We start from the raw sequence: 17,421 nt of genomic DNA, 5'->3' as shown, positions 1-17,421 counted from the left end.
AATGACCATGCATCACAAGACATCTTTGCAAATCATTTTATTAAATCAGTATTTACAGGCAGTTTGTGTTCTCTCAGGGCTCAGCTAAACCCAACTGTCTCCTGCTCTGCTACTAGAGTTCCTGAACTTCACTATTAACAATATTGTGAATCTCCCTCTGTTATAATCAGTTTCTTGGAACTACAGTAATAAAAGAACCAGGAAGTAAAGATGTGATACAGGAGGCACAAGCTGAATTAAACCATTACAAGTATTTTTCTACTGGTGATGTGCACCATTAAATATGGCTTTACTGACATTTCTCCGTTTCAACGAATAAAAGGTGGAAAAATGATCTATTGGGCACAATGGTCCTGGACAGCTAGGTAGTCGGTGCCTTTCAGGTTCACATGTTCCATTTCAGCAGTGGACCAACAGTTACTGAGCAATCACGCGGGGTGATGTTACAGTTTCTTACATAACCAAGATGCAAACAGACAAAATTCAAAAACAGCCATTCATTCATCTTGGACATGGTTTCAGTTACATTTCACCACAAACTGTTTCTGACAAAACTTTAATATGGACATTTGCTGTTTGAGCAATCAAACATGAAAAATACAATCTTAGTTCATTTCATTCAGTCTTGTTCACTTGCACCTGAGTTCCTACGTACTGTACGTCAGTAAAGGACATGAAGGAACGAGCACACCGCTGACGAGGTGGAGATGTGACGGAGAGGCTTGTGAAGGAAAGCAGTAAATTCATTCCCCTGTCTGACTCTCCATTGAGTTGCTGCCAGCACCACCTTCAAATAATGACATCTGAATTAAGTGACATATACAGGCTGATTTTAAAATAGGATTTTGGTTCATTTTGATTAAAATACTGGTCTGACATCACTGCCATCTCATACAAAAAGGCATAAAAGCTACTTAAAAATGACTTCTACGATCTCCTTTTCATTTGTCTTTTTTTTGCTTTTACTTTTCAATAGAAATAATGACGTGACAGTCCAAGGAAGACCTCTGAAAAGCTCAAAAAAAAAAAAAAAAAAAAAAAAGTAAACAGAACTCATCAGATATACCACTTGACATACATGACCCTTACCCTCAGTTTTTAAGAACAAATTTACTTATTAGGTGTGCACTGATAATGCTAACATATCAGTTAGCAGACCGGTACCAGGCAAATACTCAGCATTAGTGGTGAGTGTACTGTGTGAGATCTGACACCCCAAGCTGCAGCCCAGGGTGTCTTTATTTTAACTGTACGGAGAAACCAAAAATTTGCATTTTAGCACCAGACAAAGGTGTTTCCTATTTCAGAAAAACTGCAAATATTATGTTCATTTAAAAAAAAAAACTCCCTCAATATTAAATACTGATTTAATGAACATGTTCTTGATGGTGTGTGTGTGTGTTCTGTACTCAGTAGATATCAGAGCATCCCTAGTATAGATATTTAAAGATAAGCATGAAAAACAAAAAGATAAAAATTTAGTGAGCCAACATCTGAAAAATTAAAAACATGTGTATATGATGTGAGAAGTGATGTCTGTTATTATTGCTGGGGAGAAGCTGTTGCCCATGAACCAGCTCATCTCATTTTGCTATGGCCCGTCATTCCTCCTCTCTCGCTCTCTCTCTCTCTCAAAGTCTTTGCTTTCGCTTTGCAAGCATCCTGAGATGGGGCGCCTGGGGACTGAAGGAGGACAGAAATGGAGGTAAGGGGGCGTCTCTTAAAGGGATCATCACAGTGAGTCCAGAAGATGTCCATAATCACAGTGTCTAACAAACTGGAGTGGGGAGAGAAGAGAGGACGTTTCCATTTGACCTTGCTCCCCGTCAGTTCAGCATAACCGCTTGTGGGAAGAGTTGGGCAGAAGTGCGGCTTTACTCACAGCCCATCCGTTATAATGATACTGAAGGAAGTTTTAAGAATACAGTGCTGTCTTTGCTCTCAGGTGGCCCTTGATCTCTCTCCCCTTAATGGCTGGGTGGCCCCGGGGCCCACTTATCTGTGCTGTCGGAACCCTTGGGTGCCGTCTAGGCCAGCTGGCTGCCCGACAGTGTGATTGTTTGATCGGGTGTCCTCTGAAGGCAATGTAGAGTTATTGCGCCCTGGTCTGGCAGAAAGAGGAAACAGGAATAAATTAGAGATGGCAGCATTTTAAACGTGCCAGCTGCTGGACAAAAACAGCTGACAACTTGTTTCCAGTTGGCAAGTTTCAGCAGCATTCTTGTTTTCAACGAGTGTCTTTCTCCTGAACTGTCCTTATTACACGAGCCCTGTAGTCTCACAACAGACAGACCTCCACACATGATTTTACTGCTAGTGCTCCCTCTTGGTTTTCGGTGAGTTCTATTCAAAACTGTATTTAAAAAGAACAGTTTTAATAGCCTTTTTTCTTCATTGTTCATTCTTTTGAGTTTTGGTTGCTTTTATATTCATTTTGGCACAATTCACTGCTATTCAAATCCAACTGAACACAAATGAAAAGAACTTCATATTATTCAGTCAACTAACTTCAAGTTGGAACCAGACAATCAAGTTCTGCAAAAATTGCGTCAAAGCTTTCTAGGATTGTTAGGCTCCACCTCCTCCTCTCTGAAACCAAAAGGCAACGCCAGGACTGGAGGTGAACGAAGCTCCTCACAACCCTGCAGATGTTCATCTGAAATTCTGCTGGAAATAGTTCAATTTTTAGTGGCTACTGCCTTAGCAATTGTTTTGATTGTTAGCTGCTCCCATTATTTGGATTATTTGTCTTATTTACATTGTTTACCTATAGCCAACATTTTAAAGTTTGTGTTAGTTGGTTTCAGTCATTAGAATATTCAGAAAACCAACTCAGTTCCACACTGACCAGACAGACTTTTGTTGCCTATTTTTTCTTATTTAAGTCACAAGGTCAAGGCTTTTTGGCAAATGGAAAACTACTTGTTCCCGGTTGTATTGGCCCTAAAGGTGTTTCAACAGGTTAAAATAACTGGGTGAGCCATAACTCACATATGACGCTCATAACTGAAATCATTTTATTCTGAGAACCTTTCAGTCACAAGGTAGGAGGTGGAATCAGTTTTTTGGCAAGTGCAAAACTGCATAGGCTATATGGGCTATTTAAATGTATTTCACCTGGTAATAAGGACTGATTGAGCTATACTCTGTCTTTTTGGCAACTGCAACAGGCCTACTACAAAACTCCATATTTCAACTGGTTATAAAAGGACTGGATTGGTTGGCACAGAGCAGCTAAAATAATGGGATAATTGAAAGATTATTGAATTTTATATAACCCAGCCGTGAATCATGTTAATTAAAGACTACAGTCTGTTTTCCAAATAGAAACAAGGATGTTTAACATAGGCTTACCAAGCACAAATTTCATCAGCAACAATAGGCTAATTTTATTGCTTATAATAGTGTTTTGTCAGGCCTGATTAACTGCAAAACAACTGTGATGCGATTTTTCTGTTACAAGAAACATTAACGTTTCAAAAAGACATACCTTTGCAACTACCGCGGCCATAAAGTGATGTTTTTCTGCACATTATGACTGTCTGACCCAGATAAAAGCAGCTGTAGATGTATAGCCTAGCAGAGGTCAATCAGTTTTTGGCAGATGATCAATTTTCGACGGGTCCGTTGTCAATGAGAGAGAGAGAGGAGCGAGTAATGGACACTTTACTAACCTACATTGACATCTAAGAAAGTCATCTGCGCCGACGTTCCGCATGCCAGTATAGGATTAGTGGTCAAGGGAACACTCTCAGAATGTTGCGGTTTGTTGGAACACGCCGCACATTGGTCCGACTTTCTACGACTCGACATGTCAAACTTTAAAGACTCATCTGACTAACGGCGCACACTGATCCAACAGTTGGTCGGCGTTTGTCGGGGCAGTGTGCAACAAGCTTTAAAATGGTGATTAAACACAGAGTTTAATTTGAAGTTGTAAACAGAAGACAAAAGATAACATGATCATGAAATAACACTTTTAAAGTCCTGGCAACTCCATTGTATTGTTTACGATACGTCACTCAAGCAAAAGCCATGTAAAGTAATTTGTCCAATCAGCAAATCCATCTAGTTGGCTACATCACTCTACTGGTTTGTTCACCTAGCATAGATCCGCTAGTCAATGAGGTTATGTGAAGTTTAGAAAGAGAAGTATAAGGACATTAAATACTGTGATCTCTAGGATTCGCCTGAAAAGTAGATTGTGGACGCCTTCCTCAGATTTTCCTACAGAAAACATTTGTACATTTACAAAAAGACTGTTTTTTGGAATCAGAGTAAACAATGGCACTGTGATTTGGTGTTAATTTAAGTTCACACACAAGATGTTAATTCCTGGAAACAAGGTGGATGGAGAGACCCTAAAATAATGCCTATTAATTTGAAAAAGTTTTATTACAGTCTTAAGCCCTTCAGCAAGGTGAAGTAAAACCTCAAAACTGTCAATATTTGTGGATTATTACCTGTCAGTGTTGGGCTTGTCCTGAGGCGTCTCCTCGGGGCAGGCACTGCCCAGTATTCTCTTCCTGGCCTCTGCGTACTCTGCCTCGCGCTGGGCCAGAGACTTGACCTGTGGTGTAGGCCTGTTCTGATTCAAGGGTGATCCCAATGAACCGTTACTTGTAGGTCGCTTCAAAATGCGTATCTGAGGCGGGGGTGCTGCTGGTAAAGAGTCGTCCTGTATCACCATGGTTGTCTTTAATGGAGATCGTGGAGAATTATTACTGGACTCCCTAGAAGCAGACCAACAGGACACAGTCCGTGTAAAATTAGTGACATAACAGACAGGAAGAGGCCATTACCTTGAAGCCCAGGAGGCAGTGCCGATAACAGCTTAAATATATATAAACATATATATGGCCACAAGACTTTTGACAGAAATTTAAATTTATATAAAGTTTCATACTTGGCATCTTAAGACCATTGCTGAATTGTTATGTTCTTAATCAGTGTATAGTTTTGCAGAGAGCCAAGACACACTAAAAAAGTATAGTTCTATTGAAATAGAAGCAATCATTTTCTTGTTCCTTCTGCCTTACTTTTCTTTCTGGCTGATCCTTAGCTTCTCTTCTAACCGTTTTTCCATGTCCTGTGGAGGAAAACATAGTCCAAACATGTATTCATTTTAACAAACAACATGGTGAGATTGATTTGGGGTAGGAAGAAAAGTGCAGCAGGTAGAAAGCAAGTCGGAGAGTGGATGGAAAGCAGGATTCAATTACAAGCTATTTATACATCTGCAGGACATCTGCCAAGTCACAACATTGAGTTCTCAGCTAGCTAACATTAGCCGACTGGTGTTAACAGCTAAATGTGTTCATATAAGGTTTGATGAGGTGCATTTCGGAAACTGCATTTTACAGTGAGTAACCACAGGAACATGCTAATAAGAGCTGTAACTTCAACCTGACGAGCTGCTCACGTCCTGACCAACTTCTTCTCAGAGCCACGTTCTTGATGTCATGACCGAGGGGATCGATAGTGCCAAGCTACGGGGACAGTAGCTTGGCATGTTGGCCAACATAACTACCGTTCTACCCGACAACTGGTTGATAACATGGCCGAAATTGTTGTCCAACAACAACTTGGTCTTGTAAACTACAGGAAATCACAAGTTAGTTCAGCAAAAGACGTCATAGCATTCAGAGTTTAAGCCAGACTGTGAAAAACGTGCTAAATTAACAACACTCTTATAGTTTCTGTACACATTTTAAGAATATGTTTAACAGTCGATCTTGTAAAGTTACTTAACGTTATCTTCACTTTATGACATGTAAAATTTGATTTACAGTGCTGCTGCTAGTCGTCGTCCACAGAATGGCTCGGCTAACGTTAACGTTAGTCGTTCTTGCTGTGAATAGTGTGAATCATTGTTTAGGACAAGAGTTATTAACGTCCTGAAATGTATGCCGCATTAAATATGAGACGAGAGTGTGTACATTTTCCAACAAGTAAACCAACATTCAATTGACAAATTTCCATGTTAGCCATGCAATGAGTTTCTAGCTTAGCATTCGCTAACGTCAACCTGAGCATTTCAACAGGAACTCATAATTTCGTGAGTTTCGCTCGCTTCATGTAACGTTAACGTTATATTCGTTAGCTGGTCGCCATTTGCTAACAATCAAGAATATTAACGCCATTTCATGCGAAACAACTTAGAAGTAGCAAACGTCACTTGGCTAGTTAGCCATGTTAAGCCTGTGTAGCTCATTAGCTAACGTTACTTCACGTTAGCTCGCCAAGTTTCTTAAAGCTAACGCTAGCTTTAGCCACATTGTTGGCCCGTGGGAGTCGCTAACATGGAACAACGTTACGAGAACTTCTAAAAGCAACTATGTAAATATAAAGAAGCTACCGAAGGGATGATTGCCTTGAACTCAGGGTATTTTGAGCCTTTCATTATTTACCCCACTATCAGCAGCTTCCTCCCAACTTTCGACGACCTCCTCATCCATGTTTCATTTTGCTCAGACACGCTGTGAAGTTGGCTATCCTGGGCTCCTTCAGATCCGCCTCTCTGCTGTCCACCGCCTTTGACATCACACTGACGGATTTCCCCAGAGCATGATAACGTTACCCTCTCTACACAGCTGATTAGGCCCTGGCTGACTGCAGTTCAGTAAAGTGGCAGTAAATAATGAACAAGCTAAAGTATTTTGAAAGTAAAACACGTCTTTTAGTTTGCGCTGAGCATGCTACAGGTGTGTGAACTGTGCTCAGCCCAGGAGAACTACAAATGTGATTTATGTGGCTCTATTTTCAAATCACTTTGTGCCATTTGGCCTATATTGTAAACACATATTTATAAGGTAGTGTACATGATCATATAAGGCATCGCAAGCTTACACTGTGATCAAGATCGCAGTTAGAGTGCAGGTCGTTTTTAACAGCAGATAAAAGAATTCGCAGAAAAATATAGAAATTCAAAATATAGTTGGCCAAATGAAGTATTAATTATATGATCTTTAAACGGTTAATTATAATTGACATAACTGATATAACTATACAGTAGCTGTGGATTGTGTGTGTCTGTGTTTGATTTTTATCTGAGCACAGATACTTGTCTTTCTCAATGGCGAAATTGATCTGTTCTCAGTGATCAAAGAAGAATAAATTTCTTACACACTGCAGTGATTTTACATGGTATGAAAATGAGCCTAGTTATTAACAACAACGTGCTTATTTTGTTTTTTATTAGACTTTTATCCAATGACTACACCGCAGGACTGGGTTACTCAAATACATGTTGTTTTATTGCTATCAGAATTATATTGGCTTCCTCACTATCAAACAATGTGTTCTAAGATAAAAGAGGACCAGATATAGAAGGGCTGATACAAACAAAAACAGAAATGTACTCAATAACCCAACTGATGCATGTCAGCTTTTCTTATGTGCGAAATTGTCTTATTGTAGCCCCATATGTTTCTGTTTTATGGTATAATAAAGATGTGTGTGTATTTAATATGTTCAAATGCTATGATATGAACCTAATCAGACAAATGACCAAATATTTTTGAAGGTCAGAAGTTGAACCAGCCTACAGACCTGTAAATCTGATATGTACGTAAGCGTCACTTTGTGTCATTAGAGGATAGCTTGACAATTTTTCATGTCTGTCCTAAAACAATAATCAGGTGCCCATATAGACACTGAAACAGGTTTTTCCCGCTGTAATAATTCTATATTTTCATAGGCCTACTGCCCATTGAAAATCTATTCCTTATGCCCATTCAATATAAGTGATAGAGGACAAAATCTACAGTGCTCGTTCTGTGCAAAAATATATTCCAAAGTTTATCTGAAGCTAGTATGAGGCTTCAGCAGATTGAGTGAGTCAAATGAAGTAGAAAGCTTCCACATTTACTGCAGTTTTAGTATGAAATGACTATGTTTTTCTATGGACTTTGTTTCCCGTAGAGCTGCAGTGGACAGTCATAAAAAGATGGAATTTAGCACTATAAAGATAGATGAAAGAAAGAAGATGTAAACTTTTAAAGCTATCCACTTTATTTAGTCAATCCCAGACAATTGAAGTCTCATTGAATCTTCATGAATGTATTTAGCAAAAACAGAACGAAGATAGTGGATTTGTCCCACCAGTTAGTTATGGGATTGTATATTAACAGTAAAACACTCTAGGCTACTGTATATGTACAGTAGTACATACTGTACTGTACTGGTATTATTATGGAATTAGGACACACTTTATAAGATATCTGGTGTGCTTAGACATGCCAACTGCCGTGGACATCAAATCTCATTAACCTCAAAGTTGCTGCAAAATCAGCCAACTTTGCACACATCCTAACAAGGTCAAAATGTCTCATGGATTTGTCTAAACGAAGTCAAACTATGACTAGGCTATACTGCAGGCTACACAAACATTCTTCTGCCACAGTGATCAGTGGATCACAAAACATCTCTGACAAAGCGGAACGCTTTGTTTCATTGCACAGGGAGAGGCCAGTCTTGCCTAAAATATTTGACATCAAATTTCCAAGAAAATAAAGTGTTTCATGTTGACATGGTGGAACAGCAAATCAGGAGTCAAATGAATAAATATATATAAGTGTTCCGTTACAGGACACAAAACACTCACACAGGAATCAAAATGTCACTAGAGTGACTATAGGGACTTTTGATGCTCAACCAGCAGCATTGACCTCTGCAACAATGGACCCTCCAAAAGCCAAAAAGAGATTGGCACTAGTGATCCTAAAGACAATGACAGCAGCATGGTGATGCCAGTCAGGGTTTAACATGATGCAAGTCTGCATGAAGAAAAGCAACAAAGATATTTCTGCTGTGATGATTCAGATACTGAAATAAAAACAAAGATTCTCTGGACAAAGATTGTCCAGTGCTGCACAGACCAGAAGATCACAGAATAGGTCCTTAAAGTCAACTATTTTCTCTAAGCAGGATGTGCAGAGGAGGATGTGATGACTGTGAACATAATCTACAAAGGAGATTAATTACATAAAGTATTAGTATTACTGCTATCACAGCAATAATGGTAAGCAAATATACAGTAAATGTACTGGATTGCACTTGCAAGACATCACTTCATACTTTTGCTCTTTCAGATTTAGTTGATTTTATTGATGCATGGTTGCAATACTGCAGTTTTGTTAGGACATCAACCTAAAATGAGCATTTGCAAGCTTTTACATAGCCTTCTTTTTTATGCATCAAAATGATATGAGGTTTATTAAATATGCATGATCACATCCCAAAAGGAAGGTTTTACATGTGGTCCTGGCAGTGTTCTATAGATATTAAATACATGTCATATCTCAGAATTATTGTGCATTTTATTTTTAAAGGAATTTTTATTTCTGAAATATTATTTATTTTAAATTATGACACAAACAGAATATCAGAGCTCTTTTCTTTCTTAGCAGGGCCCCATCAGCCGCACTTATGGACATAGTATCCTGTCGCGTATCCTATGATGTAAATGGTCACCAGTGCTGCCAAAGCTCCTGCAGCCTTCACTGCAATTCCAGTGGTGCCGAGACACATTCTGTTGTAGATCCTGTGAATGTATCAGAAAGGGAGGCAGAGTCAGGTCAAATAGCTTTTGGTCAACTAACGTCATTCTAACATTATTTTATGACCTGGATTCACTACATTGACACTTTATTAGGCTATTACAAAGATTTCTAGTACATTGGCATTCAAATTAGGGAGATTAAAAAATGTACAAGTATACAAAAAATACAATGATACTATAATAGAATGCTGACAAGTATGTGCAAAAGTTCACAATATGAGCATAAAGCCCAGCTGAGCGTTGTTGTTGCACTTTTATATTTTGTGACTCCATCAAACCCATACATCAGTTAACTCCATACATATCTCAGCATATGGTTTAACCTTCTCAACATCTTATTACAACTCTATCTATTTGCTCCCGAGTAGCATCAAAAAAATTTTAACTGTATATTTGACATTTGGTATCACCTCATCACAGTTGACTGGGGTGGCTCTATGTTCATGTTGATGTTTTCCTCATTCCAGCGTTCATATGGCGCGCTGCCGACACCGTTAGAGTCCATGTGGGAAGACCTTCCTCTCCTTAGAGGTTTATGCTGCCTGGAATCACTGTTCACTCACTGCTCAGCCTGTTCATACACATAAACTTTGACTCAGTGAGGACAAGTTGAGTTGTCTGTGTGCAGCAAAATGTTTGGACCAGTAATGGCCATAAAGGCATCGATTGAATTGGATATAATGTCATTTTATTTAGTAATGATGACCATCAAAGATAATTTACTGAAGCCAATGTGTCAACAAAGGTCTTAATAATCTGCATGCAATGCATCATAATTAAGTGTGCAGGTACAAATTAGTCATGCAAATCAAGAATTTATCCTGTTTAATCTGCCCTGGAGCTAAATCAGACCACATGACTGAATTAATCTAACTCATAAGCAGTGATTTGATGATTGCTACCCAAAGCAGAATTCAGTTTATACCCCCACATTCAAATAAACTTAATGCGCTGCTCACCTGTACGAGTCTGAAACAGTCAACAGCGTGTCTAGAATGCTCTGCTTTCCAGCACTTTTAAAGCCACGTCTGAGAGTCATGCCTCCTGCTTGATATGAGACCATGGGCATAGTTCATGTGTTCACTGAGGTCAGCCTGTCATAAATCCATTGGTTGTACTCCAGTCTTTTAACTTCTTATATGACTATCTCAGTGATAAAGGGCAATTTAAGGTCTGTGTGTCTCCGGTTTGATCACATCCGGAGCCGATACTGGACAGGAAAGAAAAGTACTTACGTGTGAAGATTTTCATGATACTCCCTCTCTTGCATGAAAATGTATTGGTTAAATGCATACTGTTTCAAAGATTTTCTCTTTTCCTTTGTTGCAGAAGATAACTTGTTGCTCTGTTTGTGTTGGAATAACGGCACCCTCTGGTGTTTTTAAATGTAAAGAACTCCAGCAATCTCAGCCATGTTCCAATATCTATTCCATAAATATTGTGTTGAGATAATTCCTTACTCATCATAAAATGTCACATAAAGCACCTTGTGAACAGGAAAACAGTCAGATTTCGTGTGATTTCTGTATGTTGAGACATATTACATTTGCACATTCAGAAGAATTAAATGTACTTTTTATTTATTATAGCTTCATTTAGTTTTAGTAGAAATTACTGTTGCAAGGTATACATTACCTGTTACACCAATGTCAGAGGAAAAGGTTAAATTGGCTTTAGAGCTTAGGTCTTCACAGGACCTGCAGGTTACCCATGGGTTACGCTGCTGCCCCCTCGTGGATAGGTGTCAAACCCATGACCTAGCTCGCTCTGGGTCTGGCGTTTGACAGGGAAGAACGTCACATGAAAAATTATACAGACCTAAAAATAACACTCATATTCAGCATAACATGCACACATCCTGTGAATTACTACAACATCCTGCATCACAGTGGAAACTTACCAGGGTATCCACATAAGATGAGTTATAAGAAATAATCAATCACAAACGTTTTGGCAAATTTGGGATTGAGGCCATCCAGGATTTTTTAACATTAACAAGGTCACAGCTGATAATGGGCCTGTCAATCATAAAATGTGACATCCAATCATTAAATTACCTTTTGGGGCCTCCTTTGTGGTTGATCCTATACAGTCTTTGATGCCGAAAAACAGCAACTTTATCTATCAATTAAAAGTGAAAATTGCCTTCATACCCAGAAGCAATTTCAAAAGTGTTTAATGTTTGTTTAATTTTTGTTTGAGGAGAAGATGTCAAAGTCACTGCATAATTTAATCAAACGTGCAAACCAAACAGCTACTCTTGTAGATGTTTTTGTTAACACACAACAAGTTATTCGTTTAAGAAAAGAGAGTAGTAAACAGCATTTAACACAAGGATGCCCTTGCTTTGTCTTTTTACTGTAACTAAACCCCAAAGGACAGACCCCAAAGTGGTTATATTCCATCTTTTTTTTCTTAACATTGTAAACAATTATTTCTTCATTCATTTCTCCCAATCTTTGTAATATTGATGTGTCATACAGATGAGAATTATTGCCCTGTTGAATTTTATTTAATTAACGTATGAACTGCAAACCATACTGTAAACAGTCAATAGGGGTTTACTATTTTTTGTTGTACCTCATTTTGTTCAAGGAAGTTATTGTTTCACACCGGACGTTTTACAAACGTTACTATCGCGTTAAGACTTCCGGTGTATGTGTGCCATAATACCGCTGCGCGTATTTCAGGTTTGTTTAACTGTTTCACCTGCACGTTGGTAAATGTAATCGTTTACTCTACCTAGGCTTTTACCCAGAGCTACGGACACATTTATATGTTCTCTAGTTTCTAGCTCTGCTAGTTATACTAACCTTTTCTTTAAAATACATGTAGTTATGTTCAGAAGCTGTTCAGCAACAATCGTCCATGCTAGTTTTAGCTAGCTAACGTTAGCTAGCAAATGTGTTAGCATCAACCGCTTAGCCCACAACAGACAGCGAGTTTAACGTTAGAAGTTATTAACTCAACTACCATTTCGCCTAATGATCGCATATATGCTGCTACCTTACAATTCAACCACTTGTTTATTTAAAAACAAGTAGCGAGCTATCTACGTCTCCCTTAGTGGCCTGTTAGCTTCATACTGTAACGCTGAAAATGGGATGCCTCATGCCAATATAGAAATTCTGTAGTCTATTAAATTAAATTAAGTGTTACTTAAGTAAAAGTAGAATTGGAAATATAAATGTAAAATGTATCGTTAAGTATCAGCAGAAAGACTCCTTTAAGTTGTTAATGTACAGCCAGTTTTATTAGATATTTTATACACGTATGTAGTTTAATACTAAAGCACTGCATCATATTTTATAAGCTCCTCATATTTCTGTTATTAATCTATAAAGTAATATGAACTAAGACTTTCAAATAAATGCAGTCAATTGAGACGTATAGTATTTCTAGAAACTAACAAAATATAAATACTCAAGCAAAGTACCCTGAAAAAGCATTCTTAAGTACAGTGACGTTATTCGAGTAAATGCACTTTGTTACTTTCCACCACTAGACAGGACTGGGAATAAGAGGTGTATAATAGTTATTAAAGTTGTGAATATCAACTTGTAGCATACTTTAACAGTTGGACAAGCTGTAAAATTCTGCATATAACATTAACCAGTTGTCTTATTTTGATACATAAATGTAAATAGGGTAATATCTGGAAGAAACAGTGACCTATAACAGGCAGTCTTCTCTGTCATGTATCTATTATAACTGTATTGGTTTGTATTATAACTGTATTATTTTGTTCTTCATACGCCTAACTTTTTGTGATTCAAATAAAGCTGAGTAGAAATGACATGTGATGAACCCGTGTGTGTGTGTGTGTGTGTGGAACAGGCGGTGGAGAGTGGACGCTGATGGGGGACGAAAAGGAGACCTGGAAAGTAAAAACTCTTGACGAAATCCTACTTGAGAAAAAACGCAGAAGAGAATTAGAAGAGAGAACAGATCCCAAGCGCCAGAAAAATGTAATGTATTTTAAAGCTAATGTAAGACACCTACATGTTGATACTGTGTTAATAACAAAACAAAAAAGAATAATTTAAAATGTTTAAAAATATACCATATTGTATGATAAATATAGGCTTTTTTTAATTCTTAGTAATCTTGTAATTGTATCATCTACAAACATTTTTTTGGCAGGAAATTTGTTACAATTGGACAGCGGTAGCTAAATTCCAAATGTGCTGGGTCTTGTATTAACTTTCTTAATCCAAAAATATTTTCATGATTTATCTCACAAATGCTGCTCTACTTGTGTTGCACAGTTTACACAGGGCCTTGTTCCACAGGCGGATGATCGGGAAGCCAAACGAGACACTCCGGAGGAAGGAGAACTACGGGATCAAAAGATGGAAATAACAATTCGTAATTCCCCATACACACGGGATGACTCAACAGAGGACAGGTGCTTGATAATGTAGGAAACAAACATTAGTTAATTTAAGTGACTGCCAATTGAGGAAAGTGTATTTTATGGTTGAGGTAAGTATGCATGCAATAGTTTAACTTAAAGTATATATGTCATGGTTTAAAAATGATATGCAACACAATGTCGCTGCCTCTTTATAGTCTCACAGTGTTTTCTTTACATTAATGCAGGGGAGAGGAAGATGACTCTCTGGCAATCAAGCCTCCACAGCAAATAGCAAGAAAAGACAAATCTCACCACAGAAAGGAGGAGAAGAGAAAAGACAAGAGACGACATCGCAGTCACTCTGCTGAAGGAGGTTTGGAAGTGCTGCTTAATTACAGAAACAAAGACGTGTTTTACAGCAGAATACAGCATGTTTGGAACTGTGGTTTCAGATCTGAGTCCACTCATGGTGTTTACTTTCACAGGAGTGAAACATGCACGACCCAAAGACAAAGAGAAAGAGCGAGAGAACGATCGCAGGAAGCGTCAGTGGGAAGAAGACAAAGCCCGGCGAGACTGGGAGAGGCAGAAACGAAGGGAACAGGCCAGAGCACATTCACGCAGAGAGAGGTGAGCACCGACCTCGGAAAGGCACCTAATATTATCTTCAATTAATTAAGGCATAGAAGTATGTCTTTAATTGGTATATAGTTAAATGAACCTGTTTTGTTTGAGTGTATCCTGTATGTCCCGTTCCAAAGTTGAGCAAATGTCTTTCTTTTTTTTTTTTTTTTTCAATTCAAATACAGTTACTGTATTGTGTACATGTGTTGTACTGTACAAAGCATCTGAAGTTACCCAAAACATAAATTTTAAAAAATCATCGTAGTTTCTTTGGACTTTCCTCACTCAAGTCCAGATGGCAATATTGTGGGTGTGTTTTCTATTACGAGCAAATTAAATCAAGCCCACATAACAACGCAGACTCAAATGAACATCCAACAACAAACCCATGTGGGTCGGGTTAAATGGTATTACTGAATACAGCTGAGCAATGAACTGATGTATGTTTGAGTTAGACCAGCTTTAACAACACAAACTAAAAATAAGCAAACAATGACGAGATTGGATTTTTGGTTGTCTGGACAGACCTCGATTGGATTCTCCTGGGTTTTTTTTGGACCACAGGGACCGGCTGGAACAGCTGGAACGCCAGCGTGAACGGGACCGAAAGCTGCGCGAACAGCAGAAAGAGCAACGGGAGCTGAAGGATCGGGAGAGGAGGGCTGAGGAGCGACGCAAAGAGCGAGGTGCTCGACGAGAAGGTCAGTAAATGAACCCAAACGTCTGCTGTACAACAGGCTTCTTTTTTTTTTTACTTAAGAAAGAGCCAGGCTGGCTGTTCCGTGTTCCTTCAGTCCTTAGTAGGGTTGTGCATCTTCACTGGTCTCACGATTCGATTCTATTCTGATTATCAGGTCAACGATTGGATTTGATTTTGATGTATCCCCTAAAGGGTGGGAATTTCTAGCACCTCATTACGATTGAGTTCTATGATGCAATTGTAAAACAAATTGGATAAAGATGTATTTTTCTCACTGTTTGACTACTTAATACTTTTAAAGCAAAGTATTTGTAACAATCCAAACAAGTAGGTAGAAATGAAATGCAGATATTTAATGTTATTTCATATTAACGTAACACTGCGTAGCATTATTACAGCATGCTAGTTTTATTTCTGATGCTGCTGTTATTAGTATAGAGTCTTTACAATGCTCCAGCCAAACCACGTTTATTCCACTCCTTTTGTTGTCTCTTCTAGCGTAGTTACATGTTTGTCTCTTGTCTTGTAAGTTGGTTATTGTAATCTTGTATTGAGCAGAAACGGCATTTGTTCATTTGTGTACTCGATATGTGGATGAATGACAACAAACGAACTTGCACTAGCAGCCAAACAACGTGTTGCTCAGCTTCCAGACCGCAGTCCAGACTGACTTTAATTAATGGACACACTGTGAGCTACACTGTACATGTACAGCCAGACTGAAACCTAGCGCTCACGTTTTCCTCTGCTCCGCTGCTTTCACCGTCACCTACTGCCGCCTGTTACGTAGCTGTCTTTTGAAGAATGAGCTGCACAGTGCGCATTGATGTTATTGATCATGTGAAAGTTTAGTAGCAGCAGTCATTCAATCAATTTCATTAACTGCCTGTCTGTGCTGAACAGGGAGAACCACACGTCTCAGTTGTGTGCACATCACAGACGGTCCGGAGCCGCATTTTGAAGTTCCGTCAGCATTACGTTATCAGTTAACCTCTAGATAATCGATTACTGACACTTGTTAATCGTTTCAGAATCGTCCGCATCGCGATGCATCTAAAAATTCTTATGCTAAGCTAGGCTAAACAAAAATGATTCCAGCAATTTCTTGAAACACAATTTCAAAGCACCCAGGTTCACTGTCCTATTACCAAGCATCCAGATGTATATTTAAAACCGTGTGAACTGTGATGCTAAATCTGCAGTGGTGGTTTTTAAGAGACTTTCATGTCCATAGTGCCACCTCACCATCGGATGGTACCTGACGAATATGATGATAGGCCACAACAAAGTCACCGCAGCAGAAGCCCCACCCGCGTTCCACGGGACAGATCCGAACCCAGCGAACCCCGGAAAAGTGCAAGTGAGTTTCCATTTGTAGTTCAGTCTCCAAAAAAAATCTCCTTATTTGATTTTTATTGTATTACCGTGTAATGTATACTGTGCAAAGACTCAGTTTCCCCAAGATCACCATATAGGATTCAGCATAGCTCACACAGCATTTTGTTTGCAGCATTGAAGGAGGAGAAGCCAGAGGGCAAAGACCCCCTCGCAGACCTCCAGGACATCAGTGACAGTGAAAGGAAGACCAGCACAGCAGAATCCTCCCTGGGTAATGGATGACTTAAACTACACTAACCAGCATATGTGGCCATTACACAACAAAGGCATACCACATGCAAAGGTTGTCCAATTTCTCAATATCTAAAAATATGTAACAATACAAACATATAAACAAATAACAATCTCAGGAGGCCTGACTTCTTTGGTAGAACACTTTCACTCAGATGATAATCAGGGAGATGGGAAAGAATAATCACTCACTCATGTTAGTTATATCTTTAAACCTTACAAGATGGGATAAGTAAATTAGAAGCACCACAGCAGTGGGCTGGTGTCAAGACCATAACCAAGGAAACAACAACTGCGAGATGGCATGGTGGTTACAGTATTGCAGTTGAATTGCTTCAGATTTGTTTATTTTTATTGATCTTTTATCTTATTCTCCTTGTCTAGCATCAGGATCCGGCTCTGATGAAGAGGAGGAGGATGACGATGAGGAGGAGTCCAGCAGCCAGAGCGAGGGTGAAGAAGAAGAGGAGGAGTCTGTTTCCGGCTCAGGAAGGTCTGAGCAGAGTGCAGGTAAAAGTGTTAAAGACCGCTCCACAACCGTGACTCATG

At 38.9% G+C, this 17,421-nt stretch overlaps 2 protein-coding genes across 3 annotated transcripts in view; one reads left to right on the top strand and one right to left on the bottom strand.

Annotated features, from left to right (window-relative positions):
• Positions 1-22: 22 nt before the first annotated feature.
• Positions 23-6,560, bottom strand: szrd1 (SUZ RNA binding domain containing 1). Its single transcript, XM_038723277.1, has 4 exons — positions 6,411-6,560; positions 5,040-5,089; positions 4,464-4,733; positions 23-2,107 (listed from the first exon to the last, which is right to left on the bottom strand). Exons 1-4 carry the CDS (start codon positions 6,456-6,458, stop codon positions 1,996-1,998), a joined length of 480 nt encoding a protein of 159 aa, XP_038579205.1. The 5' UTR covers positions 6,459-6,560; the 3' UTR covers positions 23-1,995.
• Positions 6,561-12,194: 5,634 nt separating this feature from the next.
• The window catches only part of cdk11b (cyclin-dependent kinase 11B), an 18,211-nt gene continuing 12,984 nt past the window's right edge, over positions 12,195-17,421 (top strand). Inside the window, exons 1-9 of one of the 2 annotated variants that reach the window (XM_038723270.1) lie at positions 12,195-12,252; positions 13,400-13,530; positions 13,831-13,970; positions 14,165-14,292; positions 14,405-14,549; positions 15,108-15,244; positions 16,478-16,603; positions 16,754-16,852; positions 17,257-17,382. In XM_038723270.1, the coding sequence (XP_038579198.1) occupies positions 13,420-13,530; positions 13,831-13,970; positions 14,165-14,292; positions 14,405-14,549; positions 15,108-15,244; positions 16,478-16,603; positions 16,754-16,852; positions 17,257-17,382 (1,012 nt within the window). In that variant the 5' untranslated portion in view covers positions 12,195-12,252; positions 13,400-13,419. Of the gene's footprint in view, positions 12,253-13,399; positions 13,531-13,830; positions 13,971-14,164; positions 14,293-14,404; positions 14,550-15,068; positions 15,245-16,477; positions 16,604-16,753; positions 16,853-17,256; positions 17,383-17,421 lie in introns of both variants that reach the window. The other variant, XM_038723269.1, reaches the window with a different exon arrangement.

Source organism: Micropterus salmoides, unplaced genomic scaffold (assembly GCF_014851395.1).
Source record: "Micropterus salmoides isolate LMB-PRFRI ecotype aquatic unplaced genomic scaffold, ASM1485139v1 Ms_hic_scaffold_16, whole genome shotgun sequence".
NCBI classification, from domain to species: Eukaryota; Metazoa; Chordata; class Actinopteri; order Centrarchiformes; family Centrarchidae; genus Micropterus; species Micropterus salmoides.
Note: the sequence above shows the minus strand (reverse complement) of the source record. Positions and strands in the feature narration are given on the sequence as shown.

Bases quoted from the DNA above. Each gene is read 5' to 3' on its own strand.
- szrd1 (XM_038723277.1), bottom strand. From the start codon at position 6,458: ATGGATGAGGAGGTCGTCGAAAGTTGGGAGGAAGCTGCTGATAGTGGG. The intron at 4,734-5,039 runs GTAAGGCAGAAG...GTCTGCTTCTAG, and splicing joins AGGATCAGCCAGAAAGAAAA to GGAGTCCAGTAATAATTCTC. The intron at 2,108-4,463 runs GTAATAATCCAC...TCTTTCTGCCAG, and splicing joins GACAAGCCCAACACTGACAG to ACCAGGGCGCAATAACTCTA.